The sequence below is a fragment of the Pholcus phalangioides genome, unplaced genomic scaffold (genome assembly GCF_987345545.1).
Source record: "Pholcus phalangioides strain wild (caught in Gottingen) unplaced genomic scaffold, Ppha-v1.0 ptg000007l_1, whole genome shotgun sequence".
NCBI lineage: Eukaryota > Metazoa > Arthropoda > Arachnida > Araneae > Pholcidae > Pholcus > Pholcus phalangioides.
In genome coordinates, this window is record NW_028301600.1 from 64,050,958 (window position 1) to 64,076,598 (window position 25,641).

The window sequence follows — 25,641 nt, forward strand, 5'->3', positions numbered from 1 at the left end:
TAAGGCATCATAATTCCACTTTTCCCTCCTTACATTGGCACCGACCACTACAGTCTAAATTTTCCTGATGTCTATTTTGGCTAAAAAAATATCCGAATATCACTTTTTGATTGAGAGAATGGCATGAATTCAATTGATTACAAATTATTAAACAGAGCGCAATTATTTACTCTATATGTAAGCATTTTACAGATTATGTAATGCACAAAAATCGCTTCCATTTATGGTTCAACGTTGATTGAGGTAAGCTGAAATAAATTCCCAAGCTAAACACACACGCACAAGCATCAAAAATCGCAAATTAAATTTTTTTGTACTACATTCAACTCCATGAATCGTTTGATTGATCAGCAATCTTCAAGTTTTTTCTTTTCGAAAGGAAAGTACTGATCACATATTTTATAACCGTGGCTATTTTCCATGGGTGCCAAATAATATTACCCAAACTACTTAAATTCTTCGAACTATGATAAGATGATGGAAGCTGTATCCACAAATAAGATTATTCATTCTGGTTTCCGACATTGTAATTTTTCATACTGCATCCCTGAAAGGCCGTGCTTGCTTTTAGTATGATGAAAGATTTTTATAATGATAAAAAATCATAAAATTAAAGATATTACTGGACTAATTAATTCTTCAGAAGTGGCTGACTTTAGAAGAAACGTCAGGTAATTTTTGCTATGTGTATAAATTAGACAGTGCTAACGCAAGAGTCATTTGGATTTTAAATGTAAGTACCATATGATTTTTTTCACTAGTACTTTTCTTTGTAAACATTTCGGAGTATTGTTTTCATGGAAAAAAGTGGATAACCATCTCTCTCTCTTTCCCTTCTCGTGTTAGAAATTATTAACTCTGAATGATGAATAATCAACTCTGATCAGATCAGGCTTTTTAATCTTTAGTTAAATTTAAAAAGGCTAGTAAATATATTATTGTTGATACATTTAGATTTACTCTAACCTCACTGTAATATCATAAAATACAGTCGGACCCCGATATAACGAACTCTGATTCATCACATTTCTCGATATAACGATTTTCTTTTCGAACTATCCTTAATATTTTTGTCTTATTTCTTGTCCTTCAAAACCACAATCCAAAGATTTGACTCCCCAGGAGTGTACCTTCAGCTCCTCTTTAGAGATTAGCGAAAAAAAGTTGAATAGGAATCTGTTTATTTTTGAATAAATGAGACAATAAAGCCATTTTTAGAGTGTACGTGGGAAGGTTTCAGCGGCCTAATTGGTGCACAGTACACCAATACTGTAAAACATTGTGCTGCTCGTTTTTAGATTTCAGTGAAGAAATGAAGTCACAAATAAAGCCCCAAGTTTGTAGTTTGTGCTCTGTCTAGCAAAGAATGGTGGGTCATCTCAAAAGGAAGAATTTTTCGGTTAGCCAAAAAATGACGATATCGACAGAATTCGATAAAAATGTGAGACGTACCGAACAAACTTCCATCAAGCATCCATCAATTGTTTCCTGATTTTATTCTCAAGTTAATACAGGGGCGGTTCGAGCTCACCTGCCGCCCGGGTGCGAAACTTCATATGCCGTCCCTGAAGGTGACCCTGACAGGAGACCGACAGGGCTTCAGTGAAGGGAACCTCGAGATAAACCTGATTTTTTTTTTTTTTCAGATGAAAGCCGCACACCATTGTTTACCGTGGAAAATGTGCGTGACCATACGTCCCACTTTTGAAGTGGCTTTTTTTTTTCCCATGGTTTTTTTTGTTTCAGAATTATTTTGCCATTCTTCATAATGCCAAATAACTCAATCCTTGAAACAACACTTATTTTCGTGAGTCATCATCATTTGTCCTGTAACGATGACAAATAACGAGGTTAATTTTATTAAGAATTTTTTTTAAAGGTGTTTCTGATACTCCAGGGACCGGACAAGTGAAAAGCCGAATTTTTCCATTACCTTCATTTGACTAGTCTAGAACAAATTCTGGGTGAGGGCATGCCCCCCTCCCATATTAGAGCAGGGCCCCTACACTGGGATCTTTAGTGGGCCCTTCAGTCAGACTTCTCACTGGCCCTTTTATAGCTAACTTATATCAACAAATATTTAAAAAAAAGATATAAAAAAAATCAAAGAAAATGTTTTCTGTCTGCTCTGGAGGGGCGCAAAATCCTAGATGAATTTTTTTGAGCGATTTTTTTTTTGTTAGGAATTGTTTAGATAAGTTGTGAGGGAGAGGCATCACCCCCAACGGTAGGGCTAACAGGGATCCAGCTTGGGAGCCCAAGACTAAATCCTTATAATTTATTTTTTTTTACACTATAAATTAACTGTAGAAGGGGCATCGCGTGTGGAAAATCCGGCCTGGGTTCCTCGAAAGATTTCATCCCAGGGGTCCTGACGCAGGATGTAGGGGCTATTTGGGGATGGGGCAATAGGCAGCAGTCGCAAAAGTCCTGCATGGGTACAGATTTTGTCTCGAGCCGCCCCGATAGCTTACATTCTTGTTTATGGTATTACGGTCAGAGGCCGTCTATTTTCTCAACATTTCCGTTGTCCAAGTATACCTCTTCATATCTCGTCGCAGAGTGATGTCATGTGAATTTTTACTGTGCTAAATTTTGGGGTTTTAACTAAAGTCTACGCTGCCGCCCCTTGCACCCTCGCTCAAGCCGCCCCTGAGTTAATATATATTTTTTTCCATTGTTTTATCAGGAATAATTTGTTACAGCAACCCAGTGCCGTCTTAACGCATGGGCCCACAGGGGGCCTCAAGAGAAGAGGGGCCTCAAAAAATGAGAAGTAGCTGAATTTTTCGAGAATTTGCCAGGTAGGGCCTCTGAAAAATCACCTGGCCCGGGGGCCCACGATGCTCTTAAGACGGCCCTGCAGCAACCCCAAAATAAATAGCGTTTGAAATTTACCGTTTCGAGTGTTTTTATGCTACTGATCAATTTAACAAAGAATCCCCCCCCCCAATTTAACGATTTCCTTGAGAGAGATTTGACGAATAAAATTATTAGTTTCTTCTGATTCGTTAAATTGGTGTTCGGCTGTAATACATTTTTATCGTAGTTATTACGAATAGAAAAATTCATTTCCTCCTATTTTTGATATGATCTCAAAAAACTGATTTTTAAAAATAGTAATCTGGGATCATGTGATATTTATTTTTCTCACCGGACTAAGCTTTACTTTATAACTTACCAAATTTATTAACGCCTTGCTTTTAAATATTTATACGTTTTTTTCCTTCCGTTATTTTCAAAATTTTGTAAAATACCCGAAAACTCGAACCTAATTTTCATTGTATTCTTCCAAACATTACCTTCCTATATCCTGAATTTCTAAAATAACAATCTGCATTTATGAGATGCATAATAAATAACCAGTTTGTAATATTGTACGTAACCACAGGTAAACGAACTGAAACAGGAGATTAGAGAATAATGATGCTGCCATCTATATGTGTACTGGAAAACTAACGACGAAGGGACCATGATTTATATATACTTCAAGTCGTTATAAATAAGCTGGCCATATTTATTCGAAGAAAATACGAGACATTGCTGATTATTGCCAAAAATGATGGCCTAAAGCATAGGCGGAGATACGCCCCCCCCCCTCCCAGCATCAAAGGTGAAGTCGGCAGATCTAATGCATATATGTATAAATGAATCGACATCATCATCATCTTGCCCCCCCCCCAGCAATAATGTCCGTGCCCCCCCCAGACTTCCAAGTCTATCTCCGCCTATGGCCTAAAGTAATCAAAGTTGCCAACTCGTACTGAAATCATAGAAAAGTCGCGAATTGCAGTGAATTGAAAAAAGAAAAACATGACAAATATGTGAGATAAATATTCTTATTTGTAGTCGTGATTATCGTAGTGTAATTTCTGAGCTGGGAAGAAAATTTTAATAGTTAGTTGGTTTGAAGAATAAAATAAAGAAAAAAAGTCAAGTTGTTTTTGTTGAAAATACGTGAAAAACCGAAACATTTTTGCAAAAAAATTTAGATAGTAAAAAAACAGAAAATACCGGGACTGTCCCGGGAAATATGGGACGTATGGTCACCTTAGTTATAAATAATAAATAACGTTAGTTATAAATAATAAATAATGTGTGTGTTTTAAATTTTTTTCATCTCTCGCTGACACATCGCTGCTATGCCACAAAAAGAAAAAAAAATCGGAATTATTAAATTTTAAAAACTAAAATAACTTCGATGAGCTGAATGAAATAGTCGAATTCCGTTTTAACGAATACCATTATAGCGAAAATCTCGTTTTAACGAAAATTTTCCTAATCACCCAGATAATTTTACTTAGGAACAATGTAAAAAATTTGAAATTCCTTTGCACGAAATTTCGTTGTGAAATAACGAAGTGACCTCTCTGGTCTCTTCGAGCTCACAATAACGGGATTCGACTGTATAACTAAATTGGGAGATCTATAAACTGTGACTTTTAACCAGCAACTTCTTCGTCTGTTTTAAGAACAGCAATTAAGAAATTCATAACAGTGAATATCATACCATGAAAATACAGTCGGCACCCCCCGTATACGCGGGGGTTACGTTCCGGGAGTGACCGCGAATACGGGAAATCCGCGAATAACCGAAATCATAGTTTTTTCTCTTGTATATGTCGTTTAGCATGAGAAGAGCAGGGTAACGTTAAGGGATTGTAAAAGAGTGTGCAGCGATTGTTGGCGATGTTTTCTGAAAGAACATTGTGATTTCTGTTTGCCATTTCTCCTTCACATCATCAAGTATGTTGGAATATGATGACAAGGCTTCCAATATTTGACTCTATACCAATTTTTCTACATGTGAAGAGCGAACGATAGAGGAATCTATGTTATGAAAACAATCTATTGCTGATTTGAACGTGCGAAGCCCATCCGCTATGTTACTCATGTGGTGAAATTGTCTACTTCTTTATCTTGATCTTCTTCATCTGGTACCGCTTCAGTTTCAGAAGCAGTCAACTGCATCAATTCCTCATCGGTCAATACCTCTGAATTGCTGTTAATTAGCTGTTCGACTTCTATATATATATATATATATATCATTAAACCCTTCTCCACCCCCACCTGTTTCGCTAACGTGACAATGTCTTTTATAGTCTTCAATTGGCTCTGTAGAAATGGTTATGTCTTCAGTGCACATTGTGGCCAAAGGTTAATCCAACCCGAGGTGACTGTTTCTGTCTTGGAAGCTGCCACGGCTCTAGTGATGACAGTAATGTCATTAGCGAGCCATCCTAAACATGCACAACTCAAATTTTGTAAACAAAACACATAAATTACGATTTCTGAGTGTTGCAATAAAAAATTTCAATAAAGGAAAAAACCCGCGAATAAGGAAACCGCAAATACGGGAGGGCCCGACTGTATAGATATATTCTGGAATTCTCAAAGAAAATTGAATCCTACTTCAAAATTTTCTTAATCAAAATTATCAGATTGAAGGAAGAATTTTGTTTGATTTTATTTATAAATTAATCTGTAGCAGCTGATCAATAATAGAAATAAAAAATTAATAGGAACGCATGAGAAAACAAACATTATTATAGAATTGATACAGCATAACAGTATAAACAAGTCTAGAATATAATATTTTACATTATTTCCCTTGTATTCATGTTAAATCTACTTAAATATTTTGTGTATATATTTGAATTCATGCATTAATCTCAAAACACCGTGCTTTTTTTGTTTTCTTTTTACTTTTTCATTTAAAATATTTATCGAAAATTTCCATAATATTTTCTCAATACTATCTCCGTACACCAATTTTTTTGAAATTTTTAAATTGTCTGTATAAAGGTTACTTAAGTTTACATCTAATCAGAATTCCGTGACTTTTTGGTGCATTACTTTTTCCTCTAGAGATTCCAAGAAAATTGAATGGGAAATAGAAATGTGCTTCGTGAGAATAATGATGTTGATTTCCCGGTGGAATATAATTTATAAATTATTAGAAAAATAATGTGATTTTATATATCATTTCAAATGTGAAAAACACATTATAAAGAAGAAGGAATACAGGAATAAAAATTTAGAATAATTGTAAAACAACTTCGTTTCTTTTTAAATTTTTAGTGTTTATCTTTTCTCAAATTTTATTTTAATGAAGATATTTCATGGAAAAGCCACTTTCTTGAAATATTCATTGTTCAAAACTATTGTGATATACTTGGTTAAATTACGAAATATATATCAACAATATTTTCTACAGCTTTCATCTACGTTTGAGTTTCAGTTTTAAATTGTTATTAAAAAGTATTCGACATGAATTCTTATACGTTTTATTTTTGAAATTTCATCAACATATAAGATTTAGTATCGATTCGTATCACAACCCAATTGAAAACCTGATTTTTGTTTTGCGTTAAATAAAGCATGGCAATGTAATGCAAGTCCCACAAACGGATACAATCCTCTAAATTTACAATAAGTTTATAATGGGGGTATTTAATCTGAAACACAAATTGAAATTAATAATGATTTGAATTAGTGCCATTCTTCTTTCAACTCTTGCAGTGAAACCCATATCACATTTTAATTATATGAATTCTTAGAAAGCGGGTATTGTTATCCAGATAAGATAAATAGCGATTTACTGAAATGTGTGCAAAAAAAAAAATACCTGACATCTGCCAAAAGATGCGTTTTAGGATCTTAGGTTGAGCTGATTTAAGATCAGCTCAATCTAAGTGAAGGATACTGCTGAGAATAATTTATACGGTAAAAGAGGGACAACTACTTTAGGGGTCATTCAAGTATTACGTTAGCATCGATGGGGGGGAAAGGAGTTTCAGATTTGCTGACTTTTGATGACAAGGGGGGGGGGGAGGAGGGGTTTGGATGATGCTTACGTCATCAACCAACCTTTAAGAAGATATGAAATATTCTTAATGACATCTTATTCGGTGCGCCAAAAACGGAAAAAACTTTCCGATAGTTTTTGGGGGCACTTGAACTAACCCTGTTGATAAGTCCCGTACAGAGCCATTTTAATGATCTCTAAATGTTTCACGGATCCTTCAAGTGTGCTCTGGAAATGTTTCCGGGCCGCTTAAATGCTCTGGAACTTTGCCACGCATCATTCAAGTGATCCGTAATTATAGCACGGATCACTTAAGTAATCTGGGAATATTTCGCGGGTAATTTGAGCGATGTAGAACCACACTGGGGCCCGCTTAAGTGCTCTGAAACTGTGCCACATGTCACTCAAGGGATCTCTAAATGTGCCATGTATCGTTTAAGTGTTCTGTAACTGTGTTGCTGGTTACTTAGGTGATCTTTGAATGTGAAATTGATCGCTGAGGCCTACTTCAGTGATCTGAAAATGAGCCACGGGCCACTTAAATGCTCCGGAATTGTGTCACGGGTCATTTAAGCGATTTGTAAATGTTCCATGTACATTTTTACAAAATTAGGTTTGGGGGCAAGCATGGCCCCCACAAGGGGTGGGCTGACAAGGCTCCAGCCCTGGGACCCGGGAGGATTTTAATTATTTTTTTGTTTTTTCACGCTATAAATTCATCATAAAGGGGGGCCCGTAAAAGATCACAGCCTAGGGGCCCTGCTTCACGATGTGGGAGCCATGGAGGCAAGCCATATCAGATAACCTTCAGGGCCACATTTGGTCTGCGGGTCAAGGGTTTACCATATATGGCTTAAAGGGTGGGTCGCAATGAATTTTTTAAAGATAAATTTTGGGTTCTTACTTCAAATAACACTGAAATTAACAGAAATCGATTATAATAACATATAAAGGTATTTCCTTTCGAAATTTTAATTTTTTTTAAATATTTTTTGAATTAAAAAAAATATTTTTTTTTCGTCTGGGGGGAGACGCACGAGCCCCCTATGCTCCCCATCCCTCCTACGTTTCTGATCCCACCAATATGCATTAGGAGGTGGAAGCAGTGATGACGAAATTATGCTGACAAGGGGGGGGGGGGTTAGAGTTTTGCTGATAAGAGGGGGGGTGTCTGAAAATGGCTGAAAATTTGCTTACGTAATACTTGAACGGCCCCATACTGCACACCAACTCCGGTCAGGTATCGCCATACGGAAATTTCCGATCAGTGGAGTTGTGTGGAAAATGAAGGCGCCATCTATCGGTGGTCGGCCAAAGGCTCGATTGGTAACGAATTTCTTTCTGATGTTCTTTTTAATGGATTCGAACCCCATGGACCTTGACGGCAAACTCCATAGTGGAAAACGAGCATCTTGCCACTGCGCCACTCGGGTGCTATATGCAGTGGGGACTGTGGCCCCACTTATAAATAATTATTTTTCGTTTACAAATGGTTCTGCAAAAAATCATTGTATTCATATCAATTTTCACTATGGTTGAAAGTTTCCAACAGATCAGTTTCTAAGAAATCCGGTCTTCGTTCGATCCAACTGGTTTCGATTCGTAAAAGTAGGAGAATAATACTGAGTGACTGGCGATTCTAGCGGTAAGAACTTCGTGCTATATAAAATTATTTTCATACAGAAACTCTTATAATAGTACATGTTGAAAGAAGTTCTGGTCCGAGGTAGGTGAAAGAGACTAAAGACGATTTCATATATGAAGCGTGAGGTAAGATATTCTGTTATTTATCATCCAATCAACTGTGGCTAAGAATTTAATTAATTGCCAAAAATAAGCACTGCTTTCATTAAAAAAAACATTTTAAAATACCATGATATATACATATTTGTTAAAATGCCCTGAAGCTTCCATCGTCTTTTCTTGGAACATGTAAAGCTGCGAATGAATAAATCTGATCACTTATTTTTACACCATCTTAACTCGTTCCTTCTCAAAACTTTGTACTCATTTAAAGAAATAACAATTAATGTATCATATATTATACCAGAATCTCTTTAAAAAACGTAATCTCTTTTTATAATTAGATTTTCTCTTTAAATTTTTATCCGAAATTAATTTTTTATTTCATATACTTATTATGCTCAAATGTAATAACTATTTATGAAACAATCAAACCATTGATATATTTTGATCTTGCACATCAATATGGTTCTCGGTGAAAATTGAAATGAACTTCCGGATATCTAATGAATTCCGAGAAATATCCTGAATTCGCGGAAATATTACACACATTTTTCAAAATTAATTCAAAATGCTTCATCTAAGAAATATTTTATGTTTATTTATATCATTTATTTATAAAATGCTAATTACATTATATAAATGATGTTGATTAGTTAAATCAGACCAGAGCGTTTTGTGAAAAATTAGTTATTTCAAATTTTAGTGGCATGGTTTAATAAGAAGTCTTAAAACAGTTCGTTCAACCTTGAAGAATTTACTATAATATTGCTTATATTTATTCGTGTTTTTCCAATTTCTAAATTTTATTATTCTCTTGCGTCGGCACGATTAAGTCGCATGGTGAAGAGAGGTTTATGATAAAACATGTGATTATTACTAGAATCGTCTATCATTGCCGAATCAGATTTCAAAGCATAATACACTGAATCGATTTAATTTCAAAACTGTTTTTTTTTTCATGGTTATCCCATACAAGTATCTATTACAACGCAAAGCAAGCTCCAACATTGTGAATTAACATTTAAAGTCCTCACGAAATCTTACCATACGATGTTAAAAACTTCTTAAATAAAAAATTTCAAAAAGATAATTTATATGAAGTCAAGGTAAATTTCATATATATTTTAGCACATCTTAAAACATTTTCAACTTAATACATAATTGAATCTAATATGTGAAAAGCGAAATTAAACATTTATTACATCTTTTCCTGGAATCTGTAAAAAGACACTTACTAGATAAAACAAATTAACCAGATTTGTTTTCCTCAGTTTCAGGTATCCTTGATGATATGAAAATGTTTTCACGATGTTATACCTTTCTTTTCAAGACTTGGGCATCTCAAATGAGATGCTGAAATGTGTTTCTTTTAAATTTTAATATGATGTATTAAATCATTCAAATAAGAAAGCAAACAAAAGAAGCAAATCCGTTGAGAAATTACGCATGGCCGTCACTATAAGCGCCTCTATGATATACATATATGACATTTTCTTTTATACATAATTTATATAACATTACTTTGATGACGCATGCGTATCCTTTTTTTCTCTCATCCTGAATATGCAATGATACTCTCTGTCCTAACTTCTTCCTCTTAATCTATATACAATGCCGTCACTCATCCTCTATCTAAACTTGCTCTCTGCGTTCTTTCTGCTACTTTATTTCATTCAATTTAAATATTTCTTGAGCTTGCTTAATCTCATCTGAATTAGGTGCAGTTACTAATCACAATGAACAAAAAAATACATGAGAGCGTTTGATGCGAGCATAAATAGACAGCTAACTCGCTGTAAATAAAACAGTGAATTGGTGTATCGCCCTCTTCATCTTTCTCGTTTAAATAAAATATTTCTTAGTTTGGTTCAAAAAACCAACTATCCTTATGTTTTCTGCCAAAATTTTTCATACTATTTTACGCAACACTAAATTAAAACATAGCGTCTACGTTTTTTAAATAGCTCATAAATGCACCCCACATTTTGAGATAACTGTTACTAGTTGAAGCATTAAATTACGATAAATTTGATAAATTTCTTGAACATTCATTTTATAAATATTTACTTACTTTCTTATAGCACTACCTGCCTTTAAGCTGATATCAATCAATGACACTTAAGGCAGTGCTTGCTGTAATAATGCGAATAAAGTACAATATAATCGTTCTACAGATAGATGTTCATACACAAATTCATCTGGGTACATAGAAAGACCTACTTTTGCCCGCAGAAGATATTAAACGAAATATATGAGAATTTTAAATTCAATTTATGTACTGTATTACTTCCCAGGCCTTATTTTACAAAATTCTTGAATAAATTATATTACAAAATTAGACCAGGTATAATATAGAATAATTTACACCCTTCCGAAAACATGCATGAAAGAAACAAAAAAGACCGTGTTTAATTTTCTTTAATGGGATTAAAAGTCTCAGTTGAAAATGATTGGTACAAATTGTCAATATTTGAAATTTAACTGTCAGTAGTTTAAAATTAAATTTTATTTCTCTTGAAAAAGTTTAAAAAATGATTTTTACAAAAAAAAATAAGTTCAGGCAAGTTCTACCGAGGAGAAATTCCATCCTCTGAACCACATATCCTCATTTTTATGTCTCTTTCTCTCAATCTCTCTGTTTCTTTTGATCTACTCTTGCTTGCTTCTTTCTGGAATGCTCCCACCAACCATGTCTGTTGCCCTGCACGCCCGTCTTCCTTCAATTATCTTTCCTGACATCATGATGATGATGACATCTTCAGGAGGATTCCGTTATTCAGGTTCAGGCCATCGCTCTCACCTGCGTCGAAAGAATTATTGATAAACTCGAGAAGACCAACATCTTAGACGAGGTGCTGCCTATGCTTGGAAAAGCAAAGCTCCAGGATCCGGCTGTGCTCATGCCGGTCGTAAGTAAGTAAACTATTTTTCTTCATTTTCTATTTCGACAGTTGTTCTGACTCAATCTAGAACGGTATGACCTTCTTGGGTGTCATTTTATCTTGAACCAGAAACTATTCTTTGGATTATCATCCTTTCTGCAGAGCGTACCGGTGAGTGTGATAACTTTTTTATCAATTCGAAGCAAACTGTACGACTTTCTACGTTAAAAAGAGTATCAGTTTCTAAGAGTATCAACAGTGTAAGAGTTGCACTCATTGAGCTTATATATTCTAGTCAAAACTTTATCAGCCACGAAGAGTTCTGTAATAATAGCTCACTGATACGCTCAGTTATTTCAAGCGGGTTTCTATATGTGTGTAAAAAACCGTTTAACATATTATATTAAATATTTTTGATTATCTGTTTAGTTCACTATTTTACGTCGGGCAACTAAAGAAATATTAAGAATCAGTTTATTTTCAAAAACACAAATAATATCGCTAAAGGCTCGGATATCGTCTGCTTGGCGAAAAAGACGTAACTAAATCTGACAATTCATTGGAATAAAACACAAATAACGACGAACAAGCACATCGTGAACGACATCGTCAGAAACATCTTCGAGTAACATTGAATGGACTGGTAGATGTTACACTTTTCTCATAGCAGCGAATTCACTACTCTGCACTGTTACTCAACAATCTTCTCGAACAATGGCAGCAGCTGTGTTCATAATGATGTCGTTCAGTGCACTAGCAGAAACATCCAAACCACCTTTCTTTGAGAAAGAAACACGCCCTCCTTTAATATATGTTTGAATCACCGGAGTGCTCTCTTGATTGCGGTAAATCATCTTCACCATGGGCTTGCATATGCTTCTGTAGTGGCTTTTCCCGAGCAAATTTCACGGCTACACATTGCTCATCAAGAAAAGACTTCATTTTTGATAGGTAGAAAACTTGTAGCCAAATAATTGCCGGATCTATTTGTAATTTTTTCCCAAGCCGACGAGCTATTAGCGAAGCTTTACATTGCTGCCGTAGATCGTCTTCGTTTTTGAAAATAAATTCATTCTCAATATTTTTCAACTAGCTCTCGTGTTTTAATATCGAACGCAAATAAAAGTTCTGAAATTCTAGTACTATTTAAAATACGCTACTTTTTTAATAGTATGGAACGTCGCAGAGGGAAATTTCCATAAATCTGCAAAATTTCAGAAAACCATCACGACACGCAGTTTATTTTATTTATACTTTGAAATTAAACTAAAAAGTACTTTGTTTATTACATTTTCTTCTCCTATAAAGATCCAAATATTTTCTGAAATAATTGCCACACTGTTGGTTTTAAGGACAGCGTGTTGTTTCTAAAAAATTACATCCAAACCCTATTTCATTCGTCTGAACTGTGAGGCCCTAGAGATACGATGTATATAATCGGATATATAATTTTAACAAAAACGAAGCAAGTATCCAGACAGAGCTAAATTTGCCATCGAGCAATGAGACGGAAAAACAGTGGGGGCCATTTAACATTGAATACGAATTCCCATTCGATTAATGATAAATATACTTTCTATACTGGTGAATGCTGCGCTGCAATTGCTGCTGAAACGTACACCTCTGGCAAAAACCACGGTTAAATAGCCTAGAAGAGGGGATGTGTTTCCGTTATGCTCTATCATCATCTCTTCTCTATTTCCCATCAGATCATTACATAAATACTTAAGATTATGATGTTACACAACTTAATAAAACGTGTGAAACTACGCGGTAAAAAAAAGTTTGAAATATTATATTTCAGTATTTTTATTTTCCATATAAATTGTGAATTCAGGTAAGTTTCAGTAGCTGTGAACTCGTAATAAAGACACGACGAAGTGTGTATGGGAAGATGGACAGAAATACGCTAATGCCCAAAACTTTAACATAAGTATGGTTTGTGTATATCAGGGGTGGAAAGCACACAGCTATCCCGCAGGCCGCATGTGGCCCGTTAGATGATTTTGGGTTAGGTAAAATTACTGTGCATTAAATTGATTTTCTTATTATTTAAGCCATTATTTTCCACAATAGACTTGATTAAAAGATTATTTACATTCATTATTTCGAGTGACGATAGTAATTAGCCATCTTCTCATCACACTGCCTTTTCGTACACACGCATTTCTCTCAAAGTTTGTTATGTGGGCATTTTTACCCCATTTCTTTCCACCACCTCGTTGCACAAGTTACTTTTTTGTGACCTCTGTATTTGTAACTGAATGCATACATGTATTTGATGTTCTTCTTACAATGACGAACTTTTTCTAAGTGGGTGCCAACTCACAATGACACCTCGCAATTACAACCGACTATATATAGGCTACGCAGACCCTGATAATTCCAAAGAACAAAAATGTATCATATGGGATGATCGGGTTCATATTGTGCCGTTGAGAGAGAACAAGAGAGTTCCATACCTTGGCACGATGATTTTTTTGTGTCGAAAACAGAGAGGTAGTCATCTCTAAATTTCGACATAGTAGGTTGGTGACTTTTTACGTTAAAGCAGACTAACACTTTCTCAAACCAAAACAGCGATATTCTGTTCCAAGAAGGTAACTCAAGTATAAGAATACATGTATCGCAAATCTGGTTCCGTCTAATCTCATGGACATACAGGAGCAGCAGCTAATGTTGCGTGTGCGCATCCTTTCACACTTACAGGTAGTCTGCCTGGTCCATGCAAGCTAGTCCAGTTTATCTTGCTACCATCACGTGTTTACCCATTCCGGAGAGTCAATACTATCCACACGAATGGCTTTTGGCACACTTTCTATCCCAATAATAAACTCCTCTCGAAGTTTACCAGTGCGTGCAGAGCCATAGCTAGATGCTTTTTCAGCCGGGGCAAGAACGCATTTTGGTGACCCATTGCAATGTTGAGTAGAGTTTAAAGGATGAAATTTGCGTCCCCTCTGGTCTGACTCCCAGGGCACCAGACCCGCCTTCTCCCATCCCCTAGTTGTGGCTCTGAGTGTGGGAAACATTCCTTTTGCGTTTATTCGACCTACGCGGCTCCACCGGCTGCCAAATCAGGAGTAAGGGATAAAACTTTCAGAAAAATGTAGAAAAATTTTTTTATCTGTAAAATTTAAGCTATGGATGTAATTGAATGGACTGATTTGCTAAAGAAACAGTAATTTTTAATAAATTACATCTACTAGTTGGGAATCAGAAAAAATGGCCATTACGTTGGCCCTTGAACAGGGAGAAGTTGGTCATTCCTGGTGTAGATTATAGTTTCTCAGACAATTTTGTTCATCGTATCCCCACCCCCAGAATTTTTTATCTCTCATCGCGCCCCCCCCCTTTGACATCATATATGTATCCGTAACTATTATCCTCCAGCAGAGCGCGATATTGCTTAATTAAGGAACACTGGTGTAGATATACCGTATTAGGTGATTTTCCGTCCGAATCGGTGGAGATGTGGTCATAGGGGTACGCAGGGAGGAACATGGGGGGACGCGTACTCTTCCCCCCCCCCCTCCCCAAGTGGATCAGAAATTGAAAACATATATAATGAAAAGTATATATCTTCGATAGGTGGTTCATTATGCTTAACTTGGGGCATGAGTGTAGAACAGACATAATCGTATTTTATTGAATATTTAGGTAGACAAATTGAAGATAAGAATCTTGTTTTTTGGGCGTAGTATAAAAAATATAAAATACCCATTTTTTTAAACAAAAAAACAGTTATACATTCATAGTGCTCATAATTTTCCTCTAAGAGCAGTGCTTCAAAACTACAAAACATAGAATTGATGAGGGTACTAATGTGGTTTCGAAAAGATACAAGGTTCTCCCTGATATCAAATCAGTGATCCAATTTCATTTTATTTTTCGTTTACAAATGTTCTTTGTTTCATTATCTCCAACCGGTACAAATCTATTCAGTTGTCTAAAAATCTCACTTTGTTTCACTCTTTAGATTTACTTCTAAAAAAGTCAAAGACAACTTCTGAAGAGAACCGATAGTTTTCCTAGTTATGGTTTAGTCACATAACGTTTCTCAGATATCATTACCATTTTTTTCAATGGAAGATAAATCCACCATAAATCTTAATGGATATATTCTTCCTTCCTTACAAATGACGATATCCCTTAATTTATTTTGAGAAGTGTATATCTCTTCCACATCCATTGAAATTGACTAAGCATGTTATAAAAATCCTGAGCTGCTCGTCAATCCTCACATTTTTTGAAAATCGAATCTACTGCGTATTACTTGCCATTCATATACGTTATGGTATTAAGAGCCAATTTAATAGAATTATTCATGAGTTTGATAAAAAGATTTTTTTGGAAAATCAGGTCTTATTGTAAACAAAAAAACCGAGTTATTTTCTTTAGAAGTTCCTAAAATAATGTATAACCCTGGTAAAAACCTTCATTCATATCTAAAATAGCGTCAATATTGCACAACTTCAAAATACTCGCCATCTATTTTCTTATATACCCTACATATATATATTCATTATTGGCCATGGTGTTATTTGATATTGTTTTTTTCCAAATTTTCCATCAAAGACCTCCGCTAATCCATTTCTTGGTTACCAAGCGTAATAAAGAGGGGTTTTTTTCTTTTAGTTTTTTCGATATTTTTCATAGTTTTTAGTTCGGAATTTTTTTCATGCATATATATTGGATTTTTCTTCAAATAGAGCTACAGTACTTCGTTTTTCTGGTTCTACTTCTTGGATTTTTGGTTTTCATTTCGATTGAGCATTTCGTTTACTTACTTTTAGAGTTTCAGCGTACATTATTTTACTCCAATGTATTATCTTTCTCCAATTTCTTGCATTTTGTATAGTAAAGATTTCAATCTGTAATGCAAGAATTTTATTATTTGTTTTTATGTGTGCACGTGAGTGTATATATCAGTCGCATTTTATTTTCCTTTAAGGAAAAAAATTATTTTGGTGAAATCGGAAACATTTGACGACATACATATTGTTGAGACTGGGCTTAGATCAGATACATTTGAGCAAAGAGACTCGTTTTTCAGATAATTTGGGAGTAGAAAATATTCAAATTCACATAGGTGATCGAACTATATTTAGATCTTAGAAAATTCTCACAGTTTGTTTGTCACAACCAATAGATTTTATTGGTCATAAATTTTCTTTTAGTACTGAAGAAGTCTAGTTAAAGTATTTCACAAAAGTACAGTTTTATTCTCTCAAATATTTTGAAAATCTTTTGTATATTGTATATTTCTCTGTGTTTATGGCATGAATATGAAGGCAAATGCCCCTTATAATATACTTTCATCTTTAATAATTGTGGTATAGGTATTAATTAGTAATTGTATGGAAATGTTTTATTGTAAGACTGATTCCGTTATCTATCAATTGTACTAATTTCAGTCATTAATTTTTAACAAGATTTCTTCCTTTAATATTTTTGTTAACCCAACATTTGGTACGAATGAAATGTAAAAAAATAGTGTTTAGTAATTATGATGGTGCAGTGTATTTTTCACGGAAGATGAACATGGTTCCAAAAGCTCTTTTATTGATAACGCACTAAATACAGTACAGTATATGAAAATTTTGATTCACAGTCAAGAAAACAGAGCTCTGTAAACTCTGTAAACTACTTATGATACCAAATCATCAGCGTATAGTAGCCTGATTATAAAACTTTCAATATTACTGTAGCTTTTCAGATGACACCAAGGCAAATTCGTATGGGAAATGTTTTGATGGTATTGGAAAAATGAAAATGTCATCAATTAATATGAAAATTATAAAAGACGTATGAAAATTGGTCTATTTGAAATAAATGACTGACAAATCTTTAACAAGGTTGTTAGTAAATACAGATACTTTTATATAACCGCTAGTTTCACTGTCTCCTTGCACCATGCTATGTGTCGTACAAATACAATGTTTCAGTGTTACACTCTTTCCTTTCCTTACACAATGTATTTGAATGAATATTGTCTCTTCACAAACAATCAAAATCAAAATTCAATTAAAATATATTCATTGTTTTAATTTAATATAAAATTAATATTTTCTGTGTTTAATTATTCATTCGATGGTTTAACCGTTCATTAATTTTACATCATTTATGGTGTATTAGGAATTTACAAACATATGTTGGGTGAGAAGAAATATGGCTTAACAGTGAATTTGCTGGCAACGAAGGTAATGCCCGCCCTTATCCCAGTTGTGGTCAGTCCAGGTTTAAAACTTGATCAAGTAAGTATACTTATCTTTTTAGTTTTATGTTTGAAATTTGTTTACGTGAGACTATAACAAAAAATGGTGATTAAATATCAAGTTATTTGAGAAACAGATAACAAAATATGTGTGTGTAGACTATAGAGAGTGGTTGTGCTTAAAATACAAATACACAAAGGCCACAATAGGCAAATTACCCAACGAAGTGGCTAAAAAATTACGCCCATAAAAAATATGGATGTCAAATATCCCCAAAATACCCAATATAAAAGCATACATTACCAAAAAAAAATTAATACATCAATCGTGTTAGAATTCACGACCCCGGAGCTAAGCTATTCCATTTATTAACAACTCTAGTAGACAAAACAAGAAAAACTCTATTAGTCCCCGTGACACCACAACCCGGAATTCCCCCTAACTAAACGATACTGGTGTCCACTTGTCGAAACAGTTGATTGACGGTGTATTAATAACTCCTGGCCCATCCTATTCATCGCGTTGAAAATTTTAAACAGTTCGATCATCCCCCCCCCCCGAGACACCTGCGTTCCTACAATGTAGTAAACATATTCAAGAAATCGTCTTTTTTCATAGCTCAAACCTTGTGTACCAACAAGAGCAAGCGGCACGCGTAGCTTTTCTCTGCACCCCTCCCACCAAGTCTATGTCCCTCTGTATAAGCACGGTCTCCGAAAACAAACTAATCCTCTGAAAAGCGGAAAAATGAATTTAGCAGAACGCGAAGAGATCTTCTTTGGAATGAAACCGAACATTCTATTCTTTTTTTTACCACTGCTGAACAATATTTAGAAAACTTAAGCCGCTCGTCAATGAGAATTTCCAAAATGGTGACCTAATTGCATCCAGGATAGTAATACCATTCAACTCGTACGTGAAATGGGGGGTTGTTCGAAACAAAATGAGGGACCCTGCCCTTATCCATTCATTAGCCCATGCTGCAATCAAACTCAAATGTTTTGGGAGCATCTTCTTATCACTTAGATTCCCGACTTCCCCATTAGTTTTACGTCATCTGCGAATTCGCTAACAATAGCATAGATACCCTGATAGAGTTTATCGATAAAAAAGGAAAAAGTATGGGTTCAAGAACACTTCCTTGTGGGACTCTACTTTTGACACCAGTCCAATCAGAAAATTCCTCATTCATAACCCGTTGTGACCTATCTCTCAACAACAATTCTATCCAATTCAACAAGCTGCCGCTAATCCCAATCGCATGTAAACGCTTCAAGAGTTTACCATGTTGGCGATTTTAGCATTATTAAAAATTGGGGAATTGCAAAATGAAACAAAATTATAAAATAAAATAGTGCAATGTTTTCGACAAAAAATTCTTTTTTTTTCTAAATTAATGAAATTGTCGTATCAAACAATTGCTTTGTGACACATTGTTTGAAATAATTATGGTATAAATATTCGTTCAATCACGGATATGAAGTCACTGAAATGAAGAGTATAAAAAAAATGTTTGTTTTTCACCTTTATAAAATAAAAACTATTTATTTTTTAACAGCACTAAATCCAAACACGCGTAGCGCATGGAGTATTTATCGTTCGAAACTTGTTTGGTGAGTGTTTTTTCCCCTTGCAATCAACCTTCAAATTCAGTTTCTCAATGTTTAGAGTGTCCCCAAATACATTTTCACTCATATCTCTCGTTTTTATACTTATAGCGATGAAATTTTATTTTTAGGGTAAATGCAATGCGATAAATCAGATGAGAAACAAAGAATCAAATACTCCCTCGAATGCGAGCACGTGGGCCAAAAATCTACTATCGACAACGAAACAACAGAAAAACCTGGCGAAAGTACAATGAAAATGAAATGAGAGTCGGAAAAGAAATTTGAATGAATCGAAAATACGCAATGAAAATTAAAAATGTGGAGAGTAATAAACAATACTCATCTCGCAAATCTAAAGATGTGTGTCCTTCTAAAAATCTGGTGGCGAAAACAAAGAGAACGAAGAAAAGCACGAAATTTCATACTGACGCTACACACAATACCATCTTCGGTGACGGTCCCTGCTAGAGGCCTACTAGGGCTATGGCTATTTGCCGGCGAGCGGAGCGCGATAAAAACACGGCAGTTTGCTTTCGTGGCCCAGACGAGAATATTTCCTATGCTCTATTGTGATATAACATAGAAAATGATATCACACATCTTATCTCTTACCCTCATTTATACAAGAAATGTTCGAAATACTGTTCCGCTAAAAATATATCTCCTGCATATACCGTGTTCTATCATTGAAGATTACCCAGTGGTGTGGCATAACTTGTCATCGGGAATACTAGTGTCTCTATGTAATTCTATATGAATAATATACACACACACACACATGGGTCCAACTATTTATGAAGACACTAAAGTTTATCAAATGGTTTCTCATTCCAGTTCACAAATCTGGTTGATCTCCTGCGTGAAATGCTGGATCATGTTGCAAGAAATCAAAGGAATAAGCTGAAACTTGAGAAGCTCTCTTCAACGGAAATGTAATGTTCATTTCTTTGAATTATCGATTTTTTTGGTGGATTCATCATCAATCATATATAAAAATAACATTAACACAAAAAGTTATAAAAAAATTTACCAATTTCCAAAATTTATATTTTTTTATACAAACATATTGATCTCTCTTACCCTTTTTTTGTTATTACCTTAAACGCACAAAAATAACTAGACATATCACACACTCAACAATATAACAAGGATCATTCGGAACTAAAAATTTGAAATTTCATGTCTGAAATGGCAAACGTGTGATTAAACTAACGCAAAAAATCTTAGCCGGTATTTAAATATTCGAAAATATTCGCGCAGCCATAAAAATGGAAAACTCTCACAGATGTTTGTTAACGGTTGTTGTCTTGTTAAACGGATTAGGTAGTGGTCTGGCTATGTGATAAAATAAACATATATACGACATTTTTAACTTGAGTGAAAAAAAAATGTTAGCATTTATCCCAGGGAACGATTTGCATTGCTGAAACATATTAGGCTTTCCGGACCATCATTAGTACTATGATGAGAAGATTTTTTGGGCTGTTTAGAGCCGTCGTGAGCGAAAGAAACTTTGTATTGCGTTTTAACAATTTTGTTTGGAAAATATGTTCCTATAGATTTTTCAGACACGCATTTTTAAGAATTTATTTTTCCGTTGAAGTTAACATAGAAACGAGAAGAATAAATGCACCACTTTTGTTCGAACTGAAGAAAGTTTTTGCTTGAGAAAAAGCCTTGAATCTATCTATAAGATCCTGTTCTATAAATACGCCTTAAATTTTTTTTCCTAAATCTGTTCCGCTCACTTCCAAAAAGGATGGAAAGATATTTGTTGAAAAAGTTATGAACTTTCCTTTGGTCTGGTAATTATCTGCAGCTTTTTGCTGCCCAGAATTTTAGCTCGGTTCTAACAAAACTGTTGGTCGGCATTCTAAGGGAGTAAAAAACAAACCCTTAAATGTCATCCAATTTCTTCTGTATACTTTTCCAGAATATCTGATGCCGATATCTTGAGTAGGAAGAAATATCGATTTTTGAGTGTGCATCAGAAGGTAAAAACCTGGAGTAAGTTGTTGGGATTGCAAGTTCGGGAATCAATAGCAGCGAACGCAGTGAAGATTGAGCTCCTGTATCAACATCAGAAATCTTGAGAAACTGAGCTCAAGAAAGCGAAGTCTGCTGTACGATAGCATTTTTCCAAAGTCGGGATTTTCTTCAGAATGCATTTAAAGGCTTGATGCTATGGTTGAGAAATCGGGCGTAGATTGAAAAGGGAAAATCCTGTGTATCCCATTCGTTGAACCGACGGCGTATGGAGAAAAAAAAAGTTTTAAATTTTTCTATTCGGCTACGATAACTTATGGATGGAGATTTGCTTCTCGGGGAAATAGTATTAAAAAAACTCTAAAAATAAATGGAAACGGTTTGAGTCATCGAACCGTTATAAAATTTTCTGTCGTACGATAAGCAGATTTAAATCTTTCGTTTAAAACCGTCAAAGCAGAACAATATTCAATATATTTCCAACAAGTTCAGACTTCGCTACTAAAAATACGGTTTGTGAACTGCACAGTGTAACATTAATTATTTCAAAATCCCAAGTTAGCAAAAAATTACTAAATCCATGCAAAGAAAGTAACTTTTTGTTAGCTTCTTCAAGAATTTTTTAAATACTCAATAATTTGTGTTATTTATCTCAGGAATGTAAAAATATGACTTAGCCCCCCGGAACCTTTACACGAAAAAACCATGTTGAATCTGGATATCATATCCGTAACACGTAACGAAGTTATGAATATAATGTCATATTTTTACAAATCAAAAAAACAAGATTAATGCATAAAACAGGAAGCCCACTGATGTTAATTCAGTTTTTGAAACTTTTATAAGTATTGGGAAATAAACTTAAGAGCCAAAAAAACTGGTACAGGCATGCGTATGCAAATAAAGAGGTATGGAACCAATCAGAGTACGACGCTGCGGTCGGCAACGCCTATATAACACAACAAGTGTCTGGCATAGTTGTTAGATCGGTTACTGCTGCTACAATGGCAGGTTATCGAGATTTAAGTGAGTTTGAACGTGGTGTTATAGTCGGCGCACGAGAGATGGGGCATAGCATCTCCGAGGTAGCGATGAAATTTAATTTTCACGCACGACCATTTCACGAGTGTACCGTGAATATCGGGAATCCGGTAAAAAATTAAATCTACGACATCGCTGCAGCCGGAAAAAGATCATGCAAGAACGGGACTGACGAGAATCATTAAACGTGATAGACGTGCAACCCTTCCGCAAATTGCTGCAGATTTCAATGCTGGGCCATCAACAAGTGTCAGCGTGCGAACCATTCAACGAAACATCATCGATATGGGCTTTCGGAGCCGAAGGCCCACTCGTGTACCCTTGATGACTGCACGACACAAAGCTTTACGCGTCGCCTGGGCCCGACAACACCGACATTGGACTGTTGAGGACTGGAAACACGTTGCCTGGTCTGACGAGTCTCGGTTCCAATTGCTTCGAACTGATGGACGTGTACGGGTATGGAAACAACCTCATGGACCCTACATGTCAACAGGGGACTGTTCAAGCTGGTGGAGGCTCCGTGATGGTATGGGGCGTGTGCAGTTGGCGTGATATGGGACCCCTGATACGTCTAGATACGACTCTGACAGGTACGTAAGCATCCTGTCTGATCACCTGCACCCATTCATGTTCATTGTGCATTCCGACGGACTTGGACAATTTCAGCAGGACAATGCGACACCCCACACGTCCAGAATTGCTACAAAGTGGCTCCAGGAACACTCTTCTGACTTTAGACACTTCCGCTGGCCACCTAAATCCCCAGACATGAACATTATTGAACATATCTGGGATGCCTTGCAACGTGGTGTTCAGAAGAGATCTCCACCCCCTCTTACTCCTACGGATTTATGGACAGCCCTGCAGGATTCATGGTGTCAATTACCTCCAGCACTACTTCAGACATTAGTCGAGTCCATGCCACGTCGTGTTGCGGCACTTCTGCGGGCTCGCGGGGGCCCTACACGGTATTAGGCAGGGTACCAGTTTTCTTGGCTCTTCAGTGTACGTCTCTCAGGCTGGTATTACACTATACAAGTTTTAGGAATGTTCTTTTATAAAAATTGAAAAATACAACCAATAAGCTGATCAGTTGCATTTGCTCGAATGTAATCGATCCGCTTACTGGTTGTATTTTTCAAGTTTTATAAAAACACTTCTACAAAACTTTTATTGTGTAATCCCGGCCTTAGTAAGTAAAAGGAGTCTGAGAAAAATCAATCTTTTGAGCGAACGATTATTTCCAACCTGAGACAAAACCTGTGTATAAATCACTACGTAATTAAATTCTTTTCTTATTTATCTGAATTATTCCATTTTGACATCACACGTTCGCTGAAGCATCGATGTATAACTCCTGAATGCTGAATCCTTAATTACAACTCTCAAATATAATTTATGTTCGTCTGCTTGGGCAAGATGCTGTAATTATGAAAGAAATATTATCGCGTTTACCACTTTCAAAAGTTTTAAATATAATTTCGAAATTCTGTATTTATCACTTCGATATATTCGATGACGCCATATTTTCACAGCAGTATTAACTACAATGTTGTATTTTTTATTCTATTCTAGTGAATATTAGAGCATAAAAGCAATGAATTATCGAATTTTTCTCTTGTATATGAACGAATTTCATATTTACTGCCGTATTTTATTTATATCTTTGGAATCGTTCCATCAACGTTATGCAATGAGGCTTTTCGAATAGACGTCATAATCATCATCAGCATCACTCTGAGGGACAAACACTAGATGATCCCCATAGAGATCAATGTTAAAATTGCCGTTTTTAGCGTAGAAATGCGGAAATTTAGTGGGGTTTTCCACCACATCCATAATTTTAAAAATTGAATTGAATTTTTGATTTTCGAAATATTGAGTTCGCCTAGAGATACGAAGCCTAGAAAATTAAATATAAAATAATTAGCCAGACCTACTTTTGAGGTGGATATCCATGCAATAGCACATTGATTTCAACTTTTTATTTATATCTTCTCAAGTGCGAAAATGGGAATTAATGTCTCCGTATTGTCTTATATTATCCAATTTCATCAATCCATATAGTTTACGATGTTTTGAAATTAATTATGGCCCCTTATAAATTACATTGGAGACATTCGGCAGGTTTAATCAACATTTTTTGAAGGAAAAACCGGCAGATCGATAACTTGAAGTTAAAAAAAAAATTTCGAAGTATCTAGCTCCCATTAAAAAGAAAAGAAAACGATTAATTTCTATGTTTCTTTAATTTAGCTTTGTTTCTTTCATGAGTCGCACAGGAAGTCGTCATATTGGTTACCTTGTATGTCCCTCAAGAAAGAGGGAAATACCACGTGATCCAAAAAGCCTCATTGAAAAATTTTGAAACAATCACTCACATAATCGATTTGTAAGTCAATTATTCACAAATATACTATAATGCATTTTTTATTTCATTCTTTTTAGAATCCCTACAAATTTTACTTCCACGGCAGAGCAATCGGCCAGTTATCCTCACCGACCTCCTACTCTGCGACTGGAGTCCAGACGTCAATCCATTTCAGTGGATGACGTTGCAAGACGCTCCTCAGGCGGTAATGGTGGTTCTGGTATGCGATTAAGTTAATCAATTTCGCCGACGAGTGATTTCCAAAAGTCCGATGATAGGGTCTCCGACAACTTGGAGGATATCGTCAACAGGTGTATTACGCATACTTAGAGGAAAAACTAAAAATAACGTTAAAAAATCTGATAATTCAGTAAAGAAGATACATTTTCAAACAGAAAGTAATTACATAAAAATCAAAAGTTGTGCGGCAATTAGTCATAATTCCGGACCATAGACTATAATCGAACCTGAGGCTTTTCACCCGATGTTGTAGGCTATAACTTCATTAATATACCATCGTACGTTCCTATACTGAATGTTTCATACTAAATTATGTTAAATGCAATTTTGGTCTGCGTATACAAATTTCACATTTACTACCAGTATTAGCGGAGCAAAAATTACTATAATTTTCATTAAAATTAAAAAACAAAATCGTTCAGGGAGTAAAAATGTTTATATAAAAGCAAAGTTCTCTTACACTTAAAGTGTGAAATTAAATAGCCACATACACAGTATACAGAACGTGATGTATGGGAAATTTAAAACCCCGACTGTGCTCTACCTTTTGAGAAATACTTTCAGAGCTCTTAATGGGCAAATCGATGCAATTTCAGGGGATTGGAGGAATGCTCACATTTCATTATTTAAAAAATACAGAAACATCGTTTTCAGTACTTTTCACAAGAACTTTCTGGTTAGAATGACTCTGGAGATTTTGTAAATGTTTTAACGAATCGAGTAGCATTCCACCAAT

At 35.3% G+C, this 25,641-nt stretch overlaps 1 protein-coding gene across 6 annotated transcripts in view; it reads left to right on the top strand.

Annotated features, from left to right (window-relative positions):
• The window catches only part of LOC149085621 (SCY1-like protein 2), a 390,639-nt gene that overhangs the window by 357,276 nt on the left and 7,722 nt on the right, over positions 1 to 25,641 (top strand). For 3 of the 6 annotated variants that reach the window (XM_089233764.1, XM_089233763.1, XM_089233768.1), the window contains 4 exons: positions 11,317 to 11,467; positions 17,575 to 17,693; positions 20,099 to 20,196; positions 24,743 to 24,885. In XM_089233764.1, coding sequence (XP_089089890.1) covers positions 11,317 to 11,467; positions 17,575 to 17,693; positions 20,099 to 20,196; positions 24,743 to 24,885 — 511 coding nt within the window. The remainder of the gene's footprint in view (positions 1 to 11,316; positions 11,468 to 17,574; positions 17,694 to 20,098; positions 20,197 to 24,742; positions 24,886 to 25,641) is intronic. The other 3 variants (XM_089233765.1, XM_089233766.1, XM_089233767.1) reach the window with 3 other exon arrangements.